Source organism: Astatotilapia calliptera, chromosome 6 (genome assembly GCF_964374335.1).
Source record: "Astatotilapia calliptera chromosome 6, fAstCal68.1, whole genome shotgun sequence".
Lineage (NCBI taxonomy): Eukaryota > Metazoa > Chordata > Actinopteri > Cichliformes > Cichlidae > Astatotilapia > Astatotilapia calliptera.
The window spans coordinates 9,750,195-9,771,806 of NC_137427.1; the positions used below are offsets into that span (position 1 = coordinate 9,750,195).

The 21,612-nt window shown below is 42.7% G+C and overlaps 1 protein-coding gene across 3 annotated transcripts; it reads right to left on the reverse strand.

Annotated features, from left to right (window-relative positions):
* On the reverse strand, positions 1-21,217 carry ldb1b (LIM-domain binding 1b). Of its 3 annotated transcripts, none has more exons than XM_080302358.1 (11): positions 20,573-21,217; positions 7,340-7,442; positions 5,862-5,906; positions 5,549-5,624; positions 5,358-5,460; positions 5,106-5,278; positions 3,692-3,814; positions 3,526-3,609; positions 2,257-2,380; positions 2,016-2,164; positions 1-1,259 (listed from the first exon to the last, which is right to left on the reverse strand). In XM_080302358.1, exons 1-11 carry the CDS (start codon positions 20,598-20,600, stop codon positions 1,029-1,031), a joined length of 1,239 nt encoding a protein of 412 aa, XP_080158484.1. In that variant the 5' UTR covers positions 20,601-21,217; the 3' UTR covers positions 1-1,028. The 3 variants fall into 3 exon arrangements, with proteins under 3 accessions (XP_080158484.1, XP_026025903.1, XP_026025904.1); XM_026170118.2 differs by lacking the exon at positions 20,573-21,217 and adding an exon at positions 13,020-13,137; XM_026170119.2 differs by lacking the exon at positions 20,573-21,217 and adding an exon at positions 9,847-10,225.
* Positions 21,218-21,612: the final 395 nt, after the last annotated feature.

Sequence of the window (21,612 nt, forward strand, 5' to 3'; positions counted from 1 at the left end):
TTTTTCAGTATTGGTAGAAAATAAAAAAGTAACAATTGAAATGAAGGCGTTTAATACAAATTAAAAAACATTCTAGGGAAATATATACTGTATAAAAACTCTTAAAATGTGTAACTGTGTGTGTGTGTGTGTAAGACTGTGCATGTGTGTGTGTTGTCAATGTTCTGTTTGAAAGACTGCATTCACTGTAGTCTAATCAGAGATATTTGGGCACTAGGGGGACTCAAAATCCTTCGATCATTATGTGTGGTTGTGTGTGTGTGTGCGCGCACGCGTCTGTGTGTTTGATGTTTCCCTAGTGCCACATTTCACCTCTCTTATTAGTGTGTTCATTTCAAATGGTTTTACATACCGATTCTAAATCCTGGTCCATCTGCTTCAGCAAAGCCACCATTAAACTCACGCTGCTGCTTTTCTCTTCTCAAAACTTTCACAAACACACACTCGCACGCATGCAAGCGCACACCCACACACACACACACTCTATTAACAAACGTTATGGGCGACCCGCACATCAGCAGAGCAGACCAGAATCCAGAGGCATGTTTAGCGTAGGAGTGGATGAGTCGTCCCTAAGCGACTCGCCACCATCTTGAAGCCCGACTGCCACCTTCCCCTCCACCCCACCTGTTCCTACATGTGAACTTCAGTATGGATACTTTAGCGTGCACAGTTCTCCCCTGGACTAAATCATCACTCGTGCTACCCGGTTGCCATCCAAAACTGAAAATTGGCAAGAGCAGATGGGACTTTTTGTCTATGAAATGACGAAAAGGGAGCGAGAGGTGGGACACAGTGCCTAATTATCAGGAAGTCACCGCAATAATCGAAGTTGTGAAACTTCCTCCAGCTCGGCAAAACAGTCCGAGCCCCCTCGGGCTACCTGTGCTTGAATCTGAGCGCTACAGTGGTGTTTGGATTGGAGAGCAGATGATGGACTGTTACTGTTGCAGTCATGGCTATTGAGGTGGGGTGGGGGCCTAGGAGTGACAGGGAGGGGTTAGGTTGAGGATGCGGGGCTCTGGGCTCTACTGTGATGCCTGTGAGGTGGGGTTGTCGCTCTTGCTCTCCTGGCTGGAAGGAGCCTTGTTGTTCCAAGGCGAGTTGGAGCCCAGCGCCGGAGAGTTGTTGAAGCTGTCCTCGTCATCTATGCCATTGGCAGCGTCGAACTGTGTGTTCTCCAGCCGTGTGATCAGACGCTCATCCTCGTCGCCGAACTCCCCTCCCATCAGAGTGGGCTCTCCCACCACCATCACATCCTACGGAGTTACAAAACAGCACAACAATCAGACCACATGAATATCTTAGAACAGATGGCATACGATTTTATATCATACAAGCGATGCATTTAGTGCCTCTGAATCCCCCCCTGTAAAGCCACCTCTCATTTGCACCTGCTGTAGTTTTGGCAGGAACTTTGACCAACCAGCTGTTAATAATAAAGATGTATTTACTGTTAAAACACTTGCTCTGACCTGATTACAGTCAAGCAACATCTAAAATGTTAATTCCAAAAGTAATGGCTATAGACTAATGACAACAACTGAATTTAAAGAAAATTAATACATTTTCTACCATGAAAATGAAAGTATGGAACTCACCCAAAAGTCATAGCACAGTGCTTTTATTTTCCTGGGTTGCTATTAGTAACTTTTCCCGGCTATATTAAAAATGCATTAAATGGCACAAGTTTATCTTACAGTTAAACAAAACAAGAATGAACCCTGATGAGGTGTTTGCAAAAACATGAGAGGGTTTAAAAGTGACATTTGTACTTCTACTAGCTCAGTCAGTAACAAGATGTTTCAACTGTGTTTTAGTTAGGGTTAGGATTACAGAATCTGAGTCAGTCCTCATATTTTTGTACACAGAATGACTTTGGTTTATTGAGTCCCGCTTTTTTGTTGCCACGATTATCTGAACTCTCCTTAGCAAATCCATGGAGCAGTTTATCAAAGAGCAAAATGATAATGTCTGCTCAAATGATAGACACTAGATGGCACCAGAGCACTCACCGGAACTTGGCTGGACAGTGGGAAGCCACTACCAGGACTCTTCTTTTTGTTGTTGTTGTTATTGTTAGTTCCTCCTCCTCCACTGATGGTGCTGCCGCCTGACATCCTACGCTTCCGCCGTTTGTTAGGGGCTTGTCTTGATGGCTCAGCTACAGATAAGGAATAAAGAGAGAAAGTTACACATCCAGTTACCACATATCAACGTGTCTGCGTGTCCTATCTAATCATGCGGTTCACCTACCAGGTGGTGCCACCATCCTCTGCCATTTCTGGAACAGACAGGTCTTGAGGCAGTCTCTGGGGCTGAGGCTGTAGGTCTTGTGTCTGGACATCAGCTCCTGCATGGGCTCCAAAATCACACACAGCTAGAGGAAGGAACAGAGGAGATGCCACAGGTTAGTGATTACCCATTTTTCAAGGTAATTAGAGATGCTCCGCTTGATTTATTACCAGCATTATCAGCTGGTGTTCAGCATTATTAGCATCACTGGTTGACTTGAAAGTTTGAGATCAGACAATGCGATGGGATAAAACATCAAGCAAAACAATTTGTTATCACTTCGCGGCAACGTTAGAGTGGCTTAATCACTACAGAGGCATCTAAAGCTCATGTTCCAATCAATTTTCACATGGATGTGAGGTGGTGCTGCGTGCTGTGTTTAAAATGAGAGGCACGCCAGATGCAGAAAAACAAACAGCCTGCTAGTATCCAACTGGGCCTGTTTGTCAAGCATACAAGAACATTTAAAGCATTACTGTTCTGCAAGGGGATGTCACCAATAACTAAAGAGGCAGTATTTTTCTCATGTCTCACACACAAAATTTAATAAACAGCTGTGATTATTTGCACAGTCGGGTAGAGGATGAAGAGCCTTTTTTTAAAAGCAAATGGGGAAATAGCTGTTGAATGAAATGTAAATTATGCAGACATAGATGCTGGTAAAATGTTGCCAAGATGATGACTTATAATATCCCCTTAAAGTTTTAAAGGTTCCTGTCAACAAGCAGCAGCTTCACGCTTGTAAAACAAGAGATTCAAGCAAAGCACTGCTCTCCAGAGACACTACTAGTCAAAAATGCTCTACATACAGGGTCAGTTTTTAGTAATAAACCATTTCAACCATTCTTGTATCTTTACTGTACATGAACACAATGTGCTTATGTTGGTTGTCACCCCACAGGATCTGTAAAGCATCCAAAAATAAAGTCTCCAGTTTGTACACACCTTGACTACAAACTATATATTCATTTATAAACCAGAAGGTAATCATTCAAAGTGCTTTAAAAGCAGGAACTGCTCTGAACAGTCTTCTCACTCTACTCAGTGATGCTGTATATAACATATGCTGCTGTTTGGCAGGTTACTCAATGTCCCTAATTAACTGTTTAACATCCTGTAAAGTTTTCAGAGATGGAAATGTTTTCTTATGAAATTACATCTGGACCACGATCAAGACACAAGGAAAGAACATTTTTCCAAATCCAAATGTTGCACATGTACTGTACTCACTCGGAGGTAGTTGAGGGTGGAGTTCGACAGGCCACATCTTGTTATGTTTTTGGACAGCTGGTCCAGCATCTGAGAGTCTTGGGCCTGGAACATATGGAAAGGAGATTAGAAATCTAGCAAACAGCGTGTGCCGGTGTGGGTTCCTACTTCCTCTGCATTCACTCACATGCATGGCCAGTATACTACGAGGAATGAGTTCACGGTGTTGTCGGATACTGAAGTGCCACGTCTTTATCCTCATCATGTCGTCAAACATGAACTCCAGGTACAAGCGCCCTTCTACACACACCTGCAGAAGATCAGAGAACTGGAGTTAGTACACAACCGAAGAGAGACGAATAGAATCTATGCAGGAGTGGGTACATGTTTACACATTTAAAGATTAGTGTTTTTTGCAGCAGGGAATTCATTAAGAAATTTTTCGAAAATACTTTTTTAAATAATTCTTGTTATACAGAATATCAGATTCTCACTACACGAGTAGAACAAATCCCTACGTTGTCTGCAGAAAAGGACAATGATATGAGCCAAGTTCATGATCAACAAAGCTGCATGTTGCCTTCCATTTTTGGGACAGTAATTATACTCAAAATAAGAGTGGAGAGAGGTGGAAAGAGAAGGTCACATCTATCATCAATGCAATGTCAACCAAGTTAATAATCACTTGCGGAGAGCCTGGGACAGAGATTCTGTGCACGACAGAATGCACGAAACACTCATAAAATCTGATCAAAACGGCAACTAACCACGTCCTTAATGCTGTGGTAGCATGCAGGTAACTCGAGGAGACGACCAGTTTTTGATCTGCACAATGGGTTTTATTATTTTTTATTTTATTTCTAAACTTATGTATCTGTATGTTAATAAGAGGAAATATTCCTGATACGTTTATTTCAGGGACACGGCTCTAAACCCAGATGCTCCAATCTGCTGTTTGTAATGGACAGCCAATCAGATGAAAAGTGCCTTAAAGTGAGAGAAGCTAAATTTACATCTTATTGAGTATTAGGGCCAAATTAAGAAAAGAAACATGTTGATCACTTTGAGAATAAAGTTGAAATTTCGAGATTAAAGATGAGAAATAGTCAAAATGTGGCGATTACAGTTATTGTTTCAAGACAGATTTCTATACCCTTTCCAAAATGCCTTATTTAGATGAGTTGGTGAAACAAATTGATCAACTGTCTTGTGATACAGCATACATCCACTTTATTGGATGAGGGTGGAACTATTGATATCCTTGCATCTGTCCACTGCCAGCCATTACATTTTGTGCAAATCCACTCTTCCGAGTGTTTTTATTTTTCCTTCTGCAGCTGCAGCTTCCTGCACCACCTTTTTGACGTCTACGTGCTAAAAGAGAAATTGTTTCCTTCCTTTTTACTAAAGTTAATTATGAAGATTCCACCGACTCCATTTTTCTTGAAACAACTTTAATCTCCATATTTCAACTTTTGTCTCGAAATAGAATTACTCTGATGGACATAGACAGAAATTTCATCTTTAAATATCAGTTTTTAGAAGTACCAGCTGTATTTGTCCCCAATACCTCATTGTCCCCATCCCCTGCACATACACACCTGTGTGAACATGGGTTTTCCATTCTGTGTGACCATAGTGCACTGATCACAGTCGAGGGAGACAAAGTTATTGTGGAAGGACTCCTTGGGATGTTTCAGTACATAGTAGAGCTCAGTGGCACCGCCCTCAAATATACTCCGGAAGTACCTCGGGATTAACGTCCGGCCAATTGCTGTAAGAAGAAATCGGAATCTGAAAAACCTGATTCTGAAAATCTGAATCTGATTTGTGTCATTCAAACAGCTCCCTACTGTAACGTTTGGGTCCATCTTCCAGACAGAAAGTAATGGTCAGCATGGCATCGTCCTCAAAGAACTCTGTAGTAAATGCATCCCACCACAGGTTGTCACACTCCTACGTTGTAGAGAGGAGAAAGTTATCCATTAAACACCTTTTTGGGGGCGTTTAGCGTCAATGTATGTGGCTGTGTATGCACACAAACCTCTGTCCAGTTCTGTAGTCGTTTGTTGAGCTCATATATTCTGTAGTCTGTCTGGTTGCCATATGGTGTGTGCCTCCTGGAAGAAACAAATTGAAAAGAACACAAAAGCTGACAGTCATCAAAATGCAGTAGGGTTACAGCTCTCATAGACTCTTTAGATTTAGCAGGGTTTAACCCAGTTGAGGTTTACAGTCTTACTGCAAGATCTCTAGGCAATTAAGAGAAGGGAAAAAAAATCTCACAATCTTATCTGTATTTGTATTACTACGGTTTTTAAACCTGCCTGGAATAATGGGAAACAATGTAGTCTTACCCTATTCCTGGCTCCAGGTATGTGGGAGGGTACATTGGAGTGGGGCTGTAGAGAAACAGGAGACAGAGACATTATTACATTCAGCTATAGTGCTAATATGCTCTCCTCAAGGAGCTAGTCTGCCTTTACAACCCCGGGACATGAGCCAAACATGGCAAAAATTGGATGAGACGGTAAATATCAATTCTCAAATGCACAGACACAATCAACAACTGCAGCCGATTCATTTATTTATTTATTGCAAAATGACAACGGGTGGAAAAACAACCAAAATTTAAAAAAACAACGATATTCTCCAACTTTACTGAGCTACACAATTCAATGCAATTTTTTGGCTGTAAATTTTCACCTCATACAGCAGTTAACAGTTTAAACATTGCTCACAGTAGCTCAGCAGGTAATTGCCTTTATAATTCGTGGCGTAAACGATGAATGAATAACATTTTTCTACTCTGGATTACAGCAGTACTGATGCAAATGTTCACTCAATGACAGAAGATCAGCGGGCCCCCCTTTACTTAAATACAAGGAATAAACCTTCATATATTAAAGGTGTTTTACCAGTGCGTGGTAATATTGTACAACGTATGCAACACTTTGAAAAACGGCTTATATTTAGGATCTGATACTGGAAGGTAGCATCACTCAGTTATTACATTATTATGCCAATAGATGATCTCAAGGCTTGATGCTTTTTTAAAGCATAATGCATTCAATTATTAATTGAGGTTTGCATGTTCTCCCAATCCCTGTGTGCGTTCTCTCTGAGTACTCCGGCTTCCTCCCAGAGACCAAAGACACGAATGTTACAGTAATTGGCGAGACTAAATTGGCCATAGATGGGGACGTGAGTGTGTCATCTCTCTGTGTTGCTATGTGATTGACCATTTCAGCTGGGATAGGCTGTGCCCCCTCGCCCGTAAGTACCATAAGTAACTAATAAAAATGGATGGATTAAATAAATATTGAACTAAAATTTCCCAGGAAAATTCACGCTTCACGCCAGCTTCAGCTAATATAACACACTCTTGCAACACTGATGTGCTCACAGTCACACCTACTGCATGTGCTCATCTCTCTACACACTTTGAAATGAATGTGCAAGCATTGAGTGGCTACACTGATCCCTCACAAAACGTGGGAAAACAGACTGAGGAGGATTTCTATCTGTTGGTTTGATTTTAAATTAAAGGCTTAAAGTAATTATGCAAAGATACAAGATTTCCTTCGCCGTGTTTGTAGAGCGGAGCTGAGACAGCTAAAGTGAGGATAATGCTACTTAAGTCGATAACTTGTAAGGTTATTGTAAACGCACTGCAAAAACTTTGCGACAACAGTTTGAATGCACAGAAGCATTTGAAAAACATTTGACAGCTAACAGAAAACATACTTTAAAAACAACACAGTTGGCCCCATAAGCAGTCAGCTAGACTAATTTTTGGCAAGCTTTACAAACACAGCACAGAAATTAAACTCACCCCACGTCTCTGTCCAGCATGGTGCCGGGGTGGAAAGGGGGGAAAGTGCTACCGTTGGGGGGCTCCTTGGGGGAGTACAGCTTGAACGACTTGGAGGAACAGCCTGGAATAGAAGTGACGTATATATTTGTAATATACATTATTATATTTAACTTATGGCAGATGAAAACTTGTAACCTGACTGAGAACATGACGTGTGTATAGTAAGCATGCCAAATTTAGACACAAAAGATAAAGATAAAAAATTTATTAACTGAAAAAAAAGTAAACTTTTCAATATTGATAAAGCTGAGGTTATGGAAAAAAAACCAACAAAACCAAAGATGATGATGTCGAACAGGGCTGTACGAATCTGTAATACTGAGATTGAAAAGATGCAAAGGCCCACGATACGGCATCAGATCTTGCCTTACCTACTTGAAGCATGCTAGTATGGTAAAGTTGTCAGGTTTAAAGATTATCTGGCTAAAAACTGAAGCGGCGATACATAAATACATAGTTTCTTTTTTGGTCCATGATCCAATCATGATTGAATAACTGGACCTGTGCTAAAAATTGTTTTTTTTGAAAACCAAAGTAAAAAGTGGAGAACTGTTACACCTCTGATGCCTAATCAGCCTGAAATAACCAGTATGGTCCAGTTTTAACTGCACTCATTCCATGGTCTTCCCTGAATGGCTCATTTTTGGGGCATTAAAATATAAAACAACACAATGGAAGAAGCCTCATGCAGCAATACCATAGAAACTGGTGCCTTACCATGAAGTACTAAACAGTAAGTCAGAAGGAACCCCAAACACAAGAGAAAACATACTGATGACACTGACACACACACATAAAGATCCAGTCCCTGTTCTACTCTAATTGCCTGGCTCTCTTATAAAGGCCATCCAGGCGTGGCGGCCTCTGGGTCACGACCTCTGCGTCACCATGGTGAAGCCCCACCTCCTTCATATCTCTCTGTGGTGTCTCTGCATATTAAACATATTTATGTCACTGTATGTCTGAAGGAAAGATATAACCAAAGAGGGGGACTTGTCTCAGAGGAAAGTTTGTTATGAAATGAGAACACAGTGACGTAAGATGTATAGTAAACAGTTAAACCAGTAAAAAGTACTAGTAACACTTCATAACACATATCTGCAGACACACTGTGGTGAGGTGGGCAGACAGAGGCTGCCTAACCTTTAAAGTCACACACATTAGGATGTTGTTCCTATAAATCACTAATCTATGCATCCTTATGAAATCCATTCTAGTGAAAGGAGGAATTGCATTCAAATATGTTGTGAATAACAGCAGCGATCACAGCTTTTACAGACCCAGAGGTAAATTAATAAAAAAGTTTTCCGTAAAGAGTATAGAGCCATAAAACATTTCCATCTTTCTAAAAAGTTAAAAAGAAAAGGCAATAAAACACTCATCTATTTGAAACCCTGGCTTCAAATCGAGTTAAAAACAAGCTGTTTACTATGTGCAACACTATGCTATGGGCTGGATGCACCACCAGAAGACAGATAAATAAATAAATAATCGATTCTTTGTGTGTCCATTAGTTGTTGAGAGCTCCATTAGCTCCTCTCCTCTCCCGTTAGCGGTTAATGACAGGCAGTCACAATCACATCAGCTGGACTCCACTTCCTCCACTGGGAATCGTGTTCCTCTCTTTTACAAGCACACAGTACACAATGTCGACAGAAACATACACATTAAACATACACACATCTGCTTGTGGACAGAAACTTTTAGAGCAGATCATCTGTCAAACTGGCACGGATGCCAAAAAACACTCAACTATTGACTTTTCTTCATGCTCAGCCGCCAAAAATCCACCCAACATCACGTCTCCTCTAAATGGGGATATAACCTGTCGTGGTTGTGCACTCCTGCCACTCAAGACTGCCACCATGATTGGTACAAGGGACAAGATAAGGGACAAGTATCCAAACGGAATTTGTGAGCCGGATAAACCTGAACCACATTGTTAAACTTTGAACGTAAAGTGACACCGGTTTAGGTTATTTCGGCATCTATGCTTCATAAATATAACTGCTAAAGAAGATTGGATGTAGAGTTGCTACAAAGGCAATTAGAATGGCACCAAGCTAGCATATAGTTGCTAGCTAGGCTAAATTTTTTACGGGACTCGAGCGAGCTTAACAACAAAACGCCAAACAATAATAATCTGAAAAGCAATACATTTATGTGAACAAACAAGACACAATACATAATCCCGATCCCCTCAACCACAGCGACGGTGACTGTGTACAACACTGCCTCGTAGGCCTGCAAGGTAGGCTAACGTCAGCTAGCCTGAAAACTGTTTGTAACCAGTTAGCTGGTTTTAGCCTTCCTGCTAACGCCTTAGCGTTAAATCCCTTCGCAACGAAAAAGCACTCAAAAAGAGGAGCAATTACACCGGCGGCAGTTCCTACACCAACTGTAAACGTTAAAAAAGCTAAACGTTAGAGTCGAGTAGTGTGTTTGGAGGAAAGGCGACCCTTTACCTGCAAAGAAGTCCTATCAGAAAATTGATGTTTACAGATCCGTGCTGATAGACCGTGTGTACGCTCCGTGCGTAAAAACGGATAGGCCCGCTGGACGCAACGTACCCACACAATACGTCCCTTTGAATTGGATCAATAAAAAAATCTCCTCCAAACGGAATAAGGCCTAAATTGCGGGAGTCGGTCGGTTATGTTTTGTCCCGCATGAGGCCTTGTCAGTGGGCTGAAGCCTGCTGTGGGTTTACATATGGACCCCGATGAGCCCTTTGTTCACGGGAGGACATGAACAATAGCTGTAGGCCCTCCTCCTCCTCTCCCTCTGCAATGCATTTGCTCCTCTCTCCTCTGCCCAGCACCGCCAGCCGCCCTCTCCCACTTCTGCTCCTCCTCCCCCCACTAATGCACAACTGCACATAAAGGTTGTCTGGTAAGCATTTTTCCCTTCCTCCTCCCTGCATCCCATATCCCTTCCTTGTAACTGACACAGATGAGAATTGTCCTAATGCAACTCAGTGGAGATGAGCGTGGAGACAAAGATCATGCTGACTGCAAAGTGGCTGTCATGTTTACCTAATTAGTGAACATAGGCTTGCTGCAATCAGCTTGAGCTGAGGCAGTGACAACCAAGACCCTGGGCCCAAGCAGGATGCAAACGTGATGCACATACATTTGCAGTGGAGCAGTCCCATTGGTCAAAAGTACACCAAGATCTTATAAATTTACACTTAAAGACAGCAGAATAAGTTTGTCAGTTAATTCTGCCTTTCAGTTTGTATGCTGAACTGCCCAAGGTGGACGAGTAAATCCCCTAACATCAGGAATCTCTATACCCTCTTTTCCTCTCTGAGTCTGCGCGCACACACACAGATCCACGCACACACACAAAGCACTAAGCCAAAAGGAGAATCCCACAGGCTTCTAAATCTGCTTAAATCGCCTCAAATAATAATCAGATATTCAGATCACAGCCAGCAGAGATCTCACCCATATGTCCAAAGTTGTGATATAAAAAGAACAAGCAGTATTAGGACAGCAATTTTTCCATATTTATGCAAGCGTCATATCTAACACGCAAACTATTTGATCTACAGCATCTAACCCCAAAGGACAGAAAAGACAGATTATCCCATATCGAGGATGTAAAGTAGTTTCCTTTCACCCACTAAAGAACTTTCCCTTCCTGCTGCACTCTTTAGGTTGTTACAGCCACCAGCACGAACACGGTTCTCATTAATACACCACCCATGCACACTGGGAGTGAAAACAATGTTTCATAAATGATTTATTCATAAATTAAGCCGCTGTTGCGAGCTGCTCAGTAAACAGGTCTTCACAGAGGGAGTGAGACTAAACACTGGTGCTGATCAGTAATATGACATTATTGCAACATTATAATAACATTTATCATCAGCGTCGTTATTATTATTATTATCATCATCATTATTAATATTACATTCATCTTCACCTTTTAACTGCACTATAGATAACACATATAAATGACTGGAAATATATACACCAAAGCGGACATGAGTAGAAATGTGATTTTTTTTTAAGTTTCTTTTTACACATTTTGGTATGCAGAACAATTTAAACTTCAAGCATCAGTTAAACAAGTTATTTCAGTGGGTTATGACTTGCTGCCTTTGTCTGATATTTAAAATCCCATTTGTTGTTCTGATGGTGTAATATTTTATCCTGAACCAGACTTGCACTGGGGTGTATTTGCAGTGGTATGCAGTTTGTGTGCCCGTATACATGTTGCTCCATGATTCTTTATTACATTGTACACATGATATAAATACATGATAGTTTTAATGCAATAATCTAATTCTCAGTTACTTATAAGTCATTTAAATGTGTGCAGTAGATATAAGTAAAGATGCAATTTTTGCACATTTTTTAAAACATTATTCTCACATTTTCATCCAGATTTCTTTTTACTATTATTACTATGTTATATTTTTTAATTCATGCCGGCATTTTGATACACTGAATCTAGGTGTAATACATTTTATTGTATTTTTATTTTTATGCTTTTTTCCATTTATACATTTAAAATACTTGTGTATGTTTTTCAAGTGATGGATCTGTTTGTTGGACATCTATCCCACCGGGATCTGCTGCTCTTATATGCCCAAAATGAAGACAGCAACTCAAATATGAACCTCTTTGTAGACTCTGATGTATGAAATCCAGAGTATGGTGAAGTGCACTGTCTCCCAGAGCCAGGCATGTAGAGAGGATAAGCCTCTATAAGGCCTGTCTCTCACCCGACCAGCAACAAAGATGCCCGGGCTGACTTTATGTATATTGGTTTGACCATGGTAAGCCTGTGACATGAGCTCTTCACAGCTCACGAGGCTGCTGTCAGTCCTTTGGCAGCATCTTTGTGTGTCTAGTACCAGGGGGAGGTGTAGTCTGTTGTAGCTAAGAGTGTCTGTTGTGGGTGACTTATGTGGATTTGCCTATCTTACATTGGCTGGCCCCTGTCACTATGGCAACATGAGCAATCATTGCTGACACAACCAGAGAGAGAGGCTAAGAAACATCCATGGAAATGGACACACAAGGGTTAATCCTGTGTGTGTGTGTCTCCCCAAGCTCACCCATTGAAATGGTACATGACGGGGTTAATCCCCAGTGCATGTGTGTGTGGTGGGGTGTTGGAGAGGAGGTGGGGGTGGGAGGTGTGTCAGGATAAGGCTTGAAGGGCTTACACACACCATCTCCTTTGCTCTCAGGCATAGGGACAGCCTTATCTTCAACCAGCACCCCAACCAGTGAGGCACACGGGTACACTCACACAGATCTGCCCAACCCTCGCTTCGTCAGCTTGCCTCATTTTCCTGCAGTTAAACATTCACACCTAAAGCCATAAAGCCATGTATAATAAGTGCTCAAAGCGGACACACATGGTGTTTTCACTAAGCCTACACTTTAAACCCACAAGTGCAACCTGTTTAAATTGACCTTTGTTAAAGTCAATAAAAAGAGAGTAAGAGACTGAACTTGTACAGCATTTTGGTATAAATATGCTGTACTAGTTCTTGCTTTTAAATAAAAGACAAATCAGAAATTCTTCTTTTCGACCGTTTTATTTGACCTCAGAGGTTTTTGTTACCTCGTCAGCTGTGAGAAAGGCAAAAAGGAAAAGGTCAGCAAGACAGACTTACCTCCTTCAGACTCTAGCTGTTCTGACATCGCCATTTTGTCACCTACAAATGCACTTTCACGGCTACACACTGATCTAACTCAGAGCCTGAGTCTGTGTTTTCATGCCTCTCCCACTCTCTGATATCTTCCATGTCCAGACTGTCAGGCTCAGGGGCACGAGGAGGGGGAAGGAGGATGCCTACAGTCTGTGTGTGTGTGTGTGTGTCTGCCTCGCATGTGCATGTGTGTGCGTGCATGCTATCGTGCACATGTGCAAATGTGTGCAATGTGCCACTTCCACTTACTAGTCCACAGGAAACTCAACTGCACATGCATCTGCCAGAGTTCTGATAAGAACCATTCCCGCCAGCCTCCCTTCAGCACAATCCTAAGCACTGATCTCAGGACAGTTTTGTGTCGGTTTGACTGCAGAAAAAGCCCTGACCGAGCTGATCCCAGCTCAAAGATGAGTTCCAACTGGAGAATGAGTGACATCAGTTAAGTGCTGTTTTTTCCGTTTTTTCCCCAAACAGGAATGAAAACAGAACCACTCCTCTTTTCATAGATAGCATTCACTGCATTTCTTTCCCAAAGCTAAAAGCATGCCTACTGTTTCTCGACTTTTCCCACTTCACAATATTAAATAAGTACTTTAGACACATCAGTGGCACACACTGTCCACACGGAGGCTAGCTACATGTCTCTGGGGCTCGTTTCACTGGTGTCTGCCTGCCAGATTTGATACATTTGGCAGCTCAGGCCTCTTTACTCCTTTATTGGATCAGATGGGGGGGGACAGAGATCTCTCTGTCTGATTCAGCTCTGATAAAAGATCCAAAAGACAAGCTGCCACTTTTTGGAGGAATGAGCTCTAACAGTGGCCAGCTTTAGATCAAAGAGACTGTGAGCCAGAAGAGCTGCAGACACTTAACTGACGCAGAACTTCAGCTGTAGTTATTTTAATGGACTCAAGGTTTAGGGTTAAAGCAAAATGTCTTATCTCAACAGAGAAACGTACAACAGAAGAAAGTAGCATTCACATTAATTAGCAGCATGGTGGCTCACAGCAAGAGGATTTCTTTGTGGAGTTCAAATGATCTCCCTCAGCCTGGGAAGGTTTTCTCTAGTTACTTCTGCCACTGAACAGCATCCCATCTGGGCCCAGGACACACTCACAAATGAGATTCCTAATCTCAAGAGTTGTACTTAGTTATTACATGAGGGCAAAGTACTAGGTTGGACCCCCTTTTCCCTTCAGAACTGCTTCAATTCTTTATGGCACAGATTCAACAAGGTGCTGGAAACATTCCTCTGAGATTTTGGTCCGTATTGATATGATAACACATTTGCTGCACGTCCATAATGTGAATCTTCTGTTGCACCACATCCCAAAAGTGCTCTGTTGGATTTCGATTCTATGACTGTGGAGCACATTAGAGTACAGTGAACTCATTGTTATGATCAAGAAACCACTATAAGATGATTTGACTTTGTGACATGGGATGATATCCTACTGGGAGCAGCGATCAGAAGATGGGTAGACTGTGGTCATAAAGGGATGGAGATGGTAGGCTGTGGCATTTAAACAATGCTCAGCTGCTAGTAAGGGGGACAAAGTGTGCCAAGAAAATATGTCCCACATATTACACCACCAGTAGCAGTCTGAATTGTTGGTAAAAAGCAGGGTGGATCCATGCTTTCATGTTGTTTGTTGAGGCAATGTTTTTCCAATCTTGTATTGTCCAATTTTGGTCAACTTGTCCAAATCAAAGCCTCAGATTTCCTATTCTCATCTGACAGGAATAGGTTTTCTGCTGCTGTAGCTCACCTGCTTCAAAGTTTGGCGTGTTGTGCATTCAGTGATACTCTTTGTCATTCTTTGGTTGTGATAAGCAACTATTTGAGTTACTGTTGCATTCATATCAGCTTGAACCCTTCTGTCCATTCTCCTAATATTTATCAGGGCAGAGAACTGCTGCTCACTGAATGTTTTAATGTTTGGAGGATTTTTTAACATCAGTTCAAGATAATACAAACATCAGGTTCTGCTTCTATATCACCTGGTCAAAGATGTGCACAGGTAGCCTCACTCTAGAATTTTAATCACAAAACAGCTTTACTATATCTTGTTGGGTGTTTTTGTAATCTTTCTTTACATGAACAACCACTGGAATCAAAAGTTAGAAATAACTGTCTAAAGTAATTTTGACTTATCTATTTAAATCACAGGAGACCCCAAAAACAGGGTGTGTGTGTACGTGCGTGTACAGAAAAGCAATATAGGTAATAACAATCAGGGATAGAAGTTGAAACCCCTTACATTTAAGAACCAGTATCAAATGGTCTTATTTATAAGAATTTTATCCCTCCAACCTCATGTAATACTAATACTGCTGAGTTTGTCAGCTAGTCTGTGCAAAACAGTGATATTAAACTAATTTCAGTGGCGCTTAAGTCCCAACTGGGTCTTATTTTTCTCCCTCTGTGTTCAGATTTAGATAATAAAAAAGATATTGTAAAGCTCAAAGCTTGAGTAAGCTTATTTTATCCATTCAGAAAATTATTTTATTAAAAAAAATGTATAATAGGATTAATATTAATAAATTATTAATTTCTCCCTCTATTAAATCATAGATAATGTTAACGTCCCCTGTCCAAAATAATGAAGCTTAACACAGGGACTATTGATATTTTGTTCGGAAAAATAAATAGTTTTTAAATACTATAAGTAATTTTTTTTAGTGAGGACTTTTACTTTGAAAGGACTTGACTGCTTTTACTTAAACGATCTGAATCTCTTGCACCCTACAGCTCAACTGTCAGACGGGAAATTGTTATTGATGCGTCTCATTTGCAAGAGAAAACAAAAGTGCGACAATCAAAACAAGCGACACTGAATATAAATGGATCTGCTGTTGCTCAGCAGAGATCCATCACTCATTCATCTGCTTTACAGTCAGGAGAAATCACTGTGGAAAATTCGGACTGACCTACAATCTGCAGCTTGTCCTTTGATAGCAGCGCCCTCTCGTGGCCACAGTGAGCCAGTGTCTTTGTTTTCATGCTGCCCTACAGGTTTTTTTTTCTCACTCACTGGGTGAATTCCCTACTCAGGATCTTTTTGGCAGGCAAACACAGACACACTGCAACCTGGGAAGTTCAGCGGCAAGTGCGTCACATGTTATAACAGGCCAAGAGGTGAAGGGATTAAATCAGGAAAAGGCTCAGCTGTGAGGCAGTTTGGCATTGAAATATATTATATGAGTGTGTTACTTTAAGTGTCAAAAGAATCATGCATGTGCTGTAGTAACTTAATGATCTATATTATTATCCATCATCTTCACTGTTGCACTCCCCCCCCAACACCGCCACCCCCTTTTCTCCCTGGCATTTTGCAGGTAGCTTAGATTTAAGTGTGTGTGTGACAGATGTGCACGAGAGTGTGTGTGGCGGTGGCTGGTGTCAGCTGGCAGCTGTGTGAGTGGAGATGACAGTGCCCTGATGCTGCGTTCTCTGTTCTCTGGGAGCCATTTTGTCTGTCTCTGATCTCAGAGTCAGGTCTGCCCCCCCCACCCCACACACCCTCAGCCAATCACGTCACCGCTCAGCCTTGCAGAAAACATAGAAACACAGTCTGATCTCTCTCTCTCACTCTGTCTCACCCACTCCATCTCCCTCCCTCTCCTACAGTGTTCATCTCCTACTTGCTTCTCTTTTCTTGGCTCTTCTGCCCCCCCCCCCCCCCCCCCCCCCATCACCTCTTCTCCCTCCTTTCTCCTACTTCCTCCTCCTCCTCCTCTTCCTCCCTTAATCCACATCTTTCCTCGGTGTCTGCTCACTCCCTCTCTCTTCCCCTCTGTCACACCCTCCTCCTCCTCTTCAGGCTCTCTTGTTGTGCAACCCGTTTTTAAACAGCTCAGCCTTTGTGCGTTTTTGTCTGTTGCCATTTCAGCCAGAGCTGCAGTCTTTACTCATTTTCCTCCAATCAGGGACACCATGTGACTCTCTGCATGAGAGGGCACAGTCCCTTCCCCCTTCTCTCTCTCTCTCTCTCTGTCGCTCTCTCTCCTTCTCTTTCCCTTTCCCCGTCTCCCTCCTTACTCCTCCCCACCGCTTCCCCCACTCTAGCCAGCCAGCCAGCCAACATACGCTAGCAATCAGAGGAGTCAAAGAAAAAGAGGGAGTGAGGGGAGGGTGAGAGGGGAAAGAAGGATGAAGGTATATACACAGTGCAGACTGAAACTGTGTGGGAGAGGGGAGACAGGGGAGGTATGGGGGGAGATGTCACAGAGGTGAGGGGGGCACAGAGTAGTGTGGATTTTACTGTAAGGTCAGTGTAGAATAGTATGAAGTCATCTAATTGATCTCCAAGCAGAAAACACAATAACCATTGAGTAAAGTTATTCCCTCACACACTTCGGCCCACTGTTTATGTCATCCACATGTCAGGACACATGCTGTGTGTGTGCATCCAGACGCACACACACACACACACACACACACACACACACACACACACACACACACACACACACACACACACTCACGTACAAACTGTGAGCCCACACAAGAAGGGGGAGGATCCTTGTGCGTTGAACACGGCTCAGGAATGTAAACAACAGAGAACAAGACGAAAGCAACCGAAAGGCAGAAATTATATAGTTTCACATTTTACATGCTGTTGTATTTAGTCAGCTTTCTCAGAGTCTCTGATCGTGTTTTAATTATATAAAGAGGGTGGCAACTTAAGCGTGTAAATTAACTAGCGTCACTTTAGGGTCAAGCTTTGGGTTCATTTGAAGTTGACTTGAATGAATGGAAGTGATTGTTCCGTTTTAGGAGGCAGTGTTTACATTGGTTTTCAGTTACCTCATGTTGTGTATACATGTGTATCTGTGTGAGTGACTGAAGCTGTATTAATCACACGTATTCTTTAAGGTCACCAGATGTGCATGAGAAAGTAAGATTGCACAGTTGTGTTGTCTTTTTAAAGTTTGGGTTTTGCTAAATATGTGTCGACATCTATGAAGCCAGGAGCTGAAAAGTGAAAGATGTCACCAGACAAGAAGCTACTTTGTCAATAATTTTTTTTTTTTAAGTGAGAAAAAAAAAGAAAAATAAGGAGAAAATGAAAAAGAGAATACAAAAGAAAACAGAAAAAAAAGCCAAAAGCAAAAAGGGGAACACCAGAGAGAACAATATGAGAGCAAAAGTGGAGCGCAGAAGAGTGCAGTCATACGTGTTTTTGGAAATTTCCATGACCACGTTGATTAAGTATGCAATCTGACCACAAGATAGCTAAGGCCCGGTTCTAAACAAATGCTCTCGCCTCTGCTGTGCAGGCTTGTTTAACGGCTGAGGTGGCAGCGTTTGCCTTTGTAACACGGAGCGCTGCGCAGAGATTGAAAACACATGATTGAACACACACACACACACACAGGCGAAAACTCTGATGCACCATATTCCCTGTACCATTGTGCGCTCCAGACAAATTGTTATCTGGTGCGTCTAGAGAGTTTGCCCTTGCTGATACCAAATCTGTCTGCCAACATGTTTCTATACTATCCAGCTTTCTGATCCGTCATCCTCGGTCGTGTCTCTTCCTATTCATCTGTCTACAAGCTGCAACTGTACAAGCCAAGACGAGCTGACATTGTCTCTCAGTTTGCTTCTCCGAAACTTTCCGCCTTTAAAATAATCTGCAATGCTAAAGAGTTTCCAGACCGCAAAACATGGGACCAGTTAGTGCTCCATCTCTCTAATGACTAAAGTCGAGACTGGCACCAGGGAAATACGATACTCGATGAGTGGTTGGCTAAATTTCTTTATCCACATCCCGGCTGTTTGAGGGTTGACCACTGTGGCCGCTGTGGCCTGGTAGGCAGGAGAAGAGAGGAGGCCACGTCAGGGTTATGCAGCACCCTACACGCACATAAATACACACAGCAGCTCACAACTTTATCACACTTCCTTCCTCCTCTCCTGCTGCTGAGAATTATACAGCAGCAGATTCTGAGAGCATCTATCATGATTATGAATACATTCGCAGCTATAGGATTATATTTCATGTCCTACACATCCTATCAGGAGTGCTACATAAATCGCTGTAACACTTAATAATATATTGCCTGAGGCTGAGCAGTGCAGGGTTTATTTCTAGACCTTTATTTCTCTTGTTCTTTCCACCTCTGCCTGATTAAAGTCAATAAAACCAGAAGAATTATCTGTTTGCTGTCAGGCGTCCCACACCTAAACACAACTGTTTGGGGACTGCGGGGAGTTCCTCAGAAGTCGCACGCCTCTCAATATGGTGGCCTAATATGACGGATATTACTCCCTCCAGGTCGCTCTCCGTGGCGCTGTTCCCAGAAGCCCTGTAGCCGATACTCAACTTCAACCAATTTTAATAAAATGGTGACATACAACAGTCGGACTGCGGGGCTGTTTTGTTATCATGGCGCAAAATGAAAACGGCCTATGAAGCTACGACTGTGGCGATATGACTGACACTTCTTCAACCCCAAAGACAGATATTTAACATGAATGAAGAAGCCTCAGATGTCACAGAAAACAGCAGCGAACAGAGAGAGGTGCAAGTAATTGTGTTAGAGTAAGATCAGCGTCTGCCCTTCTCCCACTCGACCGTGCACTTGCTGACCTCGTTTTGTGAACTTAAAGAGAACTTCTAGGTAAAAAGCTCCCTAACAAGGCTATTATACATCCATGCTTTGGTTAAGGAACAAGACTTGAATCTTTAAAAATCACGTCCCACAGATGTAGCAGGGCACTTTCTTCCCCACTTTGATATCAGTGATAAAAACTGCTTCTGTACCTGCAAGAGGAGCATCCCCTCATCTCCCTCTTCACATATCCTAAACAGCATACTCCTGTGTGAGCTACGAAACATCAAGCATTCATTAATAACTCTTCTGTGAAAAGAGGAGCAAAATCAATCATGCAAGCCTTTGATTCATGCCACTGATCTTTGCCCTTTAAATGTCACACTTTGATCCCTTTTTTCCCTCCTCTCTTCTTTTCCACTACCTCCGCTGTCAGATTTCCACTTTGGATGAGAGAGTAACTTATAAAGGACTCTGTTGTTAACCTGGGCCATTAGTCAGAAAGCATCAGCATCATTAGCAACAGCAGAAACAGCAAGAACAACAACTGGTGGAGGAAGAGGAAGAAGTTGCATTGGTGGCGCCACTGCAACAACTTCATGCACAGATGTGCGCGCCGCAAGCAAATATCTTCAGCGTTTCATCTTGAAACTAAAAGAGTACGATGATAAGAAGAATGCATGTTTGCTGCATATGTCCTAGTATTTTCTTTGCACTTCATCAGCCATCGCAGAGGGTGACCTCCCATGAGCCTTTGCAAACAGAGCCCTAGGGCCTCGGGGCACCTCTTTCCCCATCTCTCTGCCCCAGTTGGTCACGCCACAGCAGCCGCTGCACTCACCAACCAAAATACAACAACAACAACCAGAAAAAGTCAGCGGCTGGCAACAGCAGCAGAGGCAGCAGCGGCAGGGCTGTCGTTAAAGACAACCATCACCACGGCAGCTACTTACCGGGACACGCGCAGCCGCCCACGGACATCTTCTCACATGTCTGGTGTGAATCCGATCAGAATGATGGTGGTGGTGGCTCTGTTATCCCTGCTCTCTTCCTCTCCTTTTCTCTCTCCTCGTTCTCACCAGTCACTGCTGCCGCCACTGAGGCTGCTCACATGAGCGTCTGTTATCCCCACGGTTCACACACACAGACACATACACACACATATACACACCGCCAGGGAGCAGAGAGAGAGAGAAGAGGGAGTGAGTGAGTGAGGGAGGGAGGGAGGGAGTGAGTGAGTGACGGCGAGGGAGGAAAAGAGAAAAGAGAGAAAGAGGGGAAGAAAAGGTGAAAAAAAAAAGAGCACACACAAACACACACACACACACAAACACACACACACACACACACAAAGGATCAGATTCTCTCAGTTGTAGCTGTACACTGAATCACACTGCGAGTGTGTGTCCAAGTGTGTAAGTGAGTGCGTGTTGTCGAGTGAGGAGAATACTGCTCCTGCCTCTGCTCTGCCCTCACCCTCATCAGCCCTGCAAATTACAGCTCAGGTGGGAGGAGAGAGGGAGTAAGAGAGAAAGAGAGAGGGAGGGAATGAGCAGCTGAGTGCTAGAGAGAGAGAGAGCGAGAGAGTGTGTGTGTGTGTGCGAATGTGTGTGCGAGCGAGCAAGCGAGTAAGCTAGGGCGAGAGAGAGAGTGGACTGTCAAAGTGACCTGAGAGGCAGATTTGAGAGAATAACAACCATGTGATGTGGGTCCCTTTTTTCCCTCCTTTAAATATGTAGAGACTGTTTTTTCCCCTTTTTTTTTTACTGCTGCTGCTACAATGACACACACACACACACACACACACACACACACACACACACACACACACACGTGAGCACACACACGTAGAGAAGTGAAGCTTTAAATGATCCTCAGGAAATCTGGCTCTGTGTGTGTGTGTGTGTGTGTGTGTGTGTGTGTGTGTGTGTGTGTGTGTGTGTGTGTGTGTGTGTGTGTGTGTGTGTGTGTGTGTGTGCACGCTGCAGCTGTC